The sequence below is a fragment of the Pieris napi genome, chromosome 11 (genome assembly GCF_905475465.1).
Source record: "Pieris napi chromosome 11, ilPieNapi1.2, whole genome shotgun sequence".
Classification (NCBI taxonomy): Eukaryota; Metazoa; Arthropoda; class Insecta; order Lepidoptera; family Pieridae; genus Pieris; species Pieris napi.
In genome coordinates, this window is record NC_062244.1 from 2647571 (window position 1) to 2654757 (window position 7187).

At 33.9% G+C, this 7187-nt stretch overlaps 1 protein-coding gene across 1 annotated transcript; it reads left to right on the forward strand.

Annotated features, from left to right (window-relative positions):
• The first annotated feature begins 492 nt into the window (after positions 1-492).
• LOC125053977 (cyclin-dependent kinase 1) lies at positions 493-5857 on the forward strand. Its single transcript, XM_047655619.1, has 7 exons — positions 493-918; positions 1274-1418; positions 1615-1749; positions 2658-2767; positions 3016-3129; positions 4592-4694; positions 5340-5857. The coding sequence occupies exons 1-7, from the start codon at positions 770-772 to the stop codon at positions 5517-5519; spliced, it is 936 nt and encodes a 311-aa protein (XP_047511575.1). The 5' UTR covers positions 493-769; the 3' UTR covers positions 5520-5857.
• The last annotated feature ends 1330 nt before the right edge of the window (positions 5858-7187 follow it).

A 7187-nucleotide genomic window follows, 5' to 3' on the forward strand; every position in this document is an offset into this window, starting at 1 on the left:
GAGAGTGTTATGCCGGCCTTTTATGTAGGATCCTAAATCGTTCGGAAATACTACAGTGGTCAGCTGGTTGGCGGCAAAAACTGCCTTCAAAATAGCTCAGTTGTGGATCGATGGACGTCCAGGCGATACGGGTGGAATTTCGTGTTTTGCCTTGACATCCGATGATGAAACTCAACTGCAGGTATCAATCTGTACAACTCCTTTGAACACTCTCCATGATAAATGCGGTAGAAGATGCAGAGTCACCCTACAATTCAACGCAACACCAAGGGATCAAGGTACTCAACGGATTGGTCATAGACGATTCGAACAGCTCTTTGTTGATTACGGTCAAGTGGAAGAAGCTGGCACTGGGGAGCCCATGGGTGAGAACAGTACTCGATGTGGGGCCCTTGGACTCAATATGGTCTGTGACATTAGTATATTGTAGTCTGTGGTATACCGTCAGTTAACACTTAACAGCTTAACTGTTAACAGTTTATGTCAAAAATTTCAAAATCTTAACGTTTGTCTTACGACAACGCATCTGCCTCGAAATTGAACTTTTAATTTTAAATAATTGACGTTATTTAATATTTATTCTAAACGTTTTATTGAAGTGTGTACTGTTTTATCTATAGCTGACCAATTTTGTTCGTAGATGCTATTACCATTGTTACCATTTGCTTAAAAAAACTATTAAAGTCTGCGGCCTTTGCATGCACGTTGCAAAATAATTTTTACCTGTTAGTTATTAAAAGATATCAAAATTAAGCTCCCACAGTACAAAATGGAAGATTTTTTGAAGATAGAAAAGATTGGGGAAGGGACTTACGGTGTGGTGTATAAAGGTAAAAACAAAATCACTGGAGAGTATGTTGCAATGAAGAAAATTAGATTGGAGTCTGAAGATGAAGGCATTCCGTCAACAGCGATACGGTAATTGCTTTATTCCATTATAGCCAACAAACCAAAATAGTATATTTTTTAGACATTTGTTAAAATAATGTGGCAGAGAATTTATTTTGCTTTATGAATGACTTAATTGTGAACAATTCTAAATATTATGCAGTATTAATATAAAGTTAGTCAGTGAGATCTTTTTGCACAAATTATTGGCTACTGCAATAGCTAACAGACTTACACAGTCCTACTTCAGCCTCTTCAGAGAGTTCTATTTCTCTCAAATGTTATGCATGTTTGTAATTGTCTAACATTCTTAATATTTAACATATTATAATATAATAAACTGCTTCTATGGACATATTTTCATTAAATCTTATTTCCTCTCTAGGGAAATATCTTTGTTGAAGGAATTGAATCACTCAAACATTGTTAAACTGGAGGATGTACTAATGGAAGAAAACAAACTTTATTTAATTTTTGAGTTTTTGTCTATGGATCTGAAGAGATATATGGATTCCTTGGGATCTGGCAAGGTATTTCTTTTATTCTAAAATGTTAAACAATCTATGCTATGTTAATCATCTTAATTATTTATTAACTTAAAAGTTAATTTATGAGACTATGGTGTTTGGTTGTCTGGTTGTTGTATGATAATTTAACTGTAGGAACAAAGTTGTTACGCCTTGCTAATTAATGTCATATTATAATTTAAATTGAATATTTTTTCAGTTTATGGATCCTGCCACGGTTAAAAGTTACCTATATCAAATTAACAGTGCTATTTTATACTGCCACCAACGCAGGATTCTGCACAGAGATCTCAAGCCGCAGAATTTACTTATTAACAAGACAGGTATAATTAAGGTATGTATTTTAATTATTATTATTATGTATATAAACACATTAGCAGCTTAATAAGCTGATGTGCGTGTATTTTGAGATTTGGAGAAACTATTCAATCTATTTTTAAAGGAGTTCAAAGATGGTGCACTGATTACACTTTCCGGAAGCCTATTCCAGAAAATTATATATAATTTCCAGAATAGGCTAATAATATAATATTATATAATTGGTATATGAATTTTTAAATACCATAAGTTGCAGTAATAGACTTCTTATCATACATATTTTTGTATGGATTACACAATAAGTATAATAATATTAAACTCTGTTTTATTTCCAATTATGACAAAAACAAATTATAAAACACAGCTTAGATTATTTTACATTTTTATACATTTTTTTTTTCATTTTCTTGTTATCCTATATCCTAGCTTCCTTCAGTACTGTCGATCGGAACCCCTTCACGGGTTAAGGCCTCCTTCAGCTTTTTTCAACTGACTCTCTTTCTCCGTTTGTTTCCTGGTACCGCTTCTATTTCTTCTATGCACCTTTTTTGTGGGGACCTCTTCTCTTATATACTTATTGTGGATGCTTAATTAAGTTCTTACTAACTAGCATCTGTAGCAATGGTTAGCAAATAGCTTTTATTTCGATGCTTAAAGTTAGTTGCTGACTTAACACTTTGTTGCCAATATACACCAATACTAAACCAGTATGATATGAACACTTTAATAATAAGAAGGGCACAGAAAAAAATTACTTAAGCCAAGTGTGCAAAACTACAATTGGTTTACAATAACTTAAATAAAAAGAAAAAAAATGTAAAGAGCACAGACCTTAGTGTCTGATAACAACTAAAAAGATGGTATTAATTAATCTTATTATTTATTATCTATGAAATACTATGTTTATTTATTTTTATATCACAGGTAGCAGACTTTGGTTTGGGCCGTGCGTATGGAGTGCCAGTCCGTGTATACACTCATGAAGTTGTCACACTGTGGTACAGAGCCCCTGAGGTGTTGCTTGGCTCGCAGAGGTAATATCGTCAAAACTTTATATATTTAATGAATAATAAATATATACAGTACTAGACAGTGCTTATAATTATGATTAGACTTTTGTAAGCATTACTGTATGAGTGAATATTACATTATGAGCTTAAAAGTAGTTGATAAATAATCCCTATTGAAAACAAAAAAAATAAATCTTTGTTATTTAGATATGTTAAAATTTCCTATTTCAATTTAAAATAAAATTATATTCCCATCTATTGTGCATTTCCAGATATTCCTGTCCTATTGACATGTGGGCTGTGGGGTGTATCTTCTCTGAGATGTCTTCAAAGAAACCCTTGTTCCAAGGCGACTCGGAGATTGATCAACTTTTCAGAATCTTCAGGTTATAAACTCATCTTATTAGACTATATTTTATCCAATAATAAGCATACCTTTTATCATTATGTATTCCAGATAATATAGTCGTGAATAGGCAATTTTTATTAGAAAAACCCTCAAATGTGAGGTAAATTTATGTGTTATCTAATAAGCTTTAAGGCACATAAAAACATCGGAAATAATAACTGAAATACAGTCAAACCTGAGTAAGTGACAACTGGGTAAGTGAGAAAACTCTATTAATGAGAGTATTTACCGGGTCCCATCATTTTGCCCTATAAGTGAGATACATGAAACCTGCATAAGTGCCAATCGGCTGCGTGCAGCGAGTAGAGACCGCGTCTCCCCGCGCGCTGCAGAACTACTAAGGGCTAAACTGCCCGCTCCCGTACCGCCTTGTATCAGCAGGGCGCGAATATAAACTCCACCCGAAGGGGCATATGCCCTGAAAGGGCCAAAGCTCACCCCTCTCGAGGGAGTGTCCAACACAAACCACAGATTCCGGTATGCATAAGTGACAGTCATTTTTCACGCGTGATAAGTGAGATTGATACTTGCCTATAACTCTATAAGCAGTTGAACGCGTTTACTTTTGCTTTTTACGACACATCATTAAATTTCGAGGGACTCTTATTTAATTTAAACCAAGTATGCGTCTGTTATTGTTTTCTTTAGTTTTATAGACCGCTATATGAGATAGAATCCTTCTGTAACTCTGTAAGCTAGAAATTCGGGTTATTGAGAAACCTCTATATGAGTAAAAGAGGTCGCGCTCCCTTGAACTCTCACTTACCCAGGTTTGACTGTATTGAATCAAAACTTAGAAAAACAGACTAAAAGTTGTAACTAAAATTTAATTGTGACACTGACAGCTTAACAGTGGTCTTAGAACTCAGTGCCTAACCTTACCGCTAAGCCACTGAGGTAACACCTCCGGCTGGAGTTGGAGAATTTGAATTTTTTAACATTAATGTTTTAATGCTAAGAAATAGAGAGCAATCTTTGCTCGACTCCGCCTCATATCTCAAATCCCATTTTTTTGTTGAGCTATACAGAGAAAAATGTTTGATTACTCTTGAAACTAGATTCGTGTTTAAATATGGGCCGGACCCTTAAGTGAATCATGCTGCCCGCACATTGTAGAATCCAACTGCATAGCCGAGGCTTGAACGGATGACCTAAGGCTGCTGTTTGCACTTTTATTGTATTATAATTATAAATTTATTAGATAGAATGGCTTTGTTATTCCTCCTTTATACTAAATATGTTGTAATGAATCTTAGAATTTAGAATTTACATACATACATACATATATTCTTTGTATTTTTTTTGTATTTTTTGTATTTGTATAGGTGTAACTGTGCTTTGTGTATGTTTAAATGTGTATTCCATTTTTGGCTCTTGTGTATAGAGTAAGTAGCTGTAGGCAATTAGGCCATTAAGCAAATAAATAATTTGTTCAACAGAATGCTCCGGACTCCGACAGAGGAGACTTGGCCCGGAGTGTCATCGCTACCAGATTATAAGCCCACATTCCCCAATTGGTCTACTTACAATCTACACAATAATGTAAGTGGCCATTTATGTTTTTGTCCCATCCCCCAAAGGGACATATGTTATTTTTCTCACTGCTATTTTTTTATTAGGCAAGGTTGGCCTTGTTTTTTAAAATATTTTTCTATTAATCGATTATGCCCGTATTGATTAAAACTTCCTTTTTTTCTTATTGTTGTAAAAGGCATTTTAACAAATATTACTTTGTGTCTTCTAAAATGATGTTTATCACAAATAATTTAAACAAATTTGGTGTAATAATTGCTTTTACAAAACAGTAAAAATTGACCGTATAATAATTTCGACTTGTGGATTACTCAGCGTTTAATACAAAAATAGTCAATTATTACCAGAATATTATTTGCTAAATTATTTATTTCCACTATTGCATATAATATACTTTTAGTAATACCTATTAGCGACCAACCTTGCGATTCTGTAACTTACTTTTCGAATGCTCACAGCGGTTTTCTCAGCGGCGGTCGCGCATAAATCAGTCGTGAAGCAGTCATTTTATGATTGGGCATTCTGATAAGGAGGGAGCTTGTAGTGTAAAACCGCTGTGAGAATTCGAAAAGTGAGTTACAGAATCGCAAGGCTGGTTTTGGCAACTCGACAATTCGTAAATTTTTGGATCGTCTAAATTTTATCTAATTGTAGGTCCAAAACCTAGACGAGGCAGGCATGGATTTGCTTCAAAGTTTCCTCGTATATGACCCGGCTAAGAGGATCACCGCGAAGGACACCCAAAGGCACAGATATTTCCGTGATGTGAAACTGCCCCCGGAATTAACTCGCACAAACGCGTACATCAAGAATGAAGACGTCAAAGAAGTTTAGGAAATAACAAGAAATTGATTCATCAAAACGACAAGATCAAAGATTTGATGTTAGCAAACTCAAATTACTGGTCCGATTCCAAAAAATTCCGTCGGAATGCATGAGTAATGTTTCCAAAATATTAATAAAATCCAAGCAAGTAACGAACAGGCCGCACAAAGATATTCAACTGCCGGGTTCTATACAATACCAGTTGTAATTACAGATTGTTTTCCAATTGTAATTAATTTTCTTGTTTAAAATATATATTTTTTGTAGAAAAATCCACTAGTTGAAATTACAACTGTATTTTGTAGAACCCGGACGTTTTGGTCCTTCGATATTGTTAAACCAGACTCTGCCTTGGCTTCTCATTGATTTGATGTTCCCATTCTAAAATAATGGTAACTATGCAAATACTCTACTAATTTTAATCCTGAGTTTGTTTCTTTGAACGCCTTTACCTCAGGAACTGCCGGTTCTTATAGAAATTATTTGTGATCAATAGTCTATAACTCGACGAAGGCTACATTATTATAAAAGCCTTTAATTAATCCGGGGTAACTATAGGATGACAAGTTTACATACAAAATTGCGTGAGGAAGTTTTGACCATGTACTGTAGAATACCTAAAGAGACTCCTGCGCATCATTTCGTGCCACGTGTTAGATTAACGTAGGTTTTATATGACATAATCTGTTGAAATATTGAGTTGTTTCTTCATCTAGAAATTACGCACCCCTAATTCCTAGATGAAGAATGTCTAATACCAGTTTTCTAAAATATCAAAATCCGAATACATTTATGACAATTCCTTACCGTAAACTAAAATGTGGTTTGTCAAATTGATGACATTGAATGACAAAAGCTAGTAAAACTAATTTTAAAAATGGTGTGTGAATATTGTTTAATTAAGGTCAACTTAGCACCAAATGAGCCTCTATTATTGAAAAATTATGGGTTAAGAAAAAAATCGCTTGGTGCTTTTGTATGAAAATTTTTGTAGGCAGCATTTGACATGCATTAAACCTAATTCGTAAAAATATGCTGGACATCCTTGTATACTTTGATAGCATTTTATTTTTGAACCACAATTCACTGCCAAGAGTTGCGAAACTGATGCCATCTCTGTTTATAATATAGTAGATGAGAGAGATATATTTTGACTTTCGAGAGTACCGTCATTTCCGATTTATTATTTGACTTTCATAAAGTCAAATTCATTAATAGAAACTCGTTTAAAAGTCCGGAAGGAACGAAAATCCCAGAATAATATTACGTTTTACAAGTGTTTACAAGCTATTTAAAATGCATTCACACAGACTATATGACCCTTATTCAAAGTACTTTAGCGCATATATATATATATTATATGTCTCCCGTATGTTAGAAACTAATAGGATTTGACATATAAAAGTAATAAGTCCCGTACTTACATTTAGAGATCCTTTATCTGCCCTTGTTTTCAGTTTAGTATGATGACAGGATGGCTACTATGTATACAGACGATATGTTATAATAAAATGCATGTAGACTTTTAAACAGTTTTGAACAAATAATAAGGCGGGTCATAATCACATTATGTTTTAGACAGCAAAGTTGTGGAAATTTGCATAATTTGATATGAAAATGTTTGCGCGAATTATTCATTGTTTATATATTTTCTTAATATTAATTACCGAATAGCTT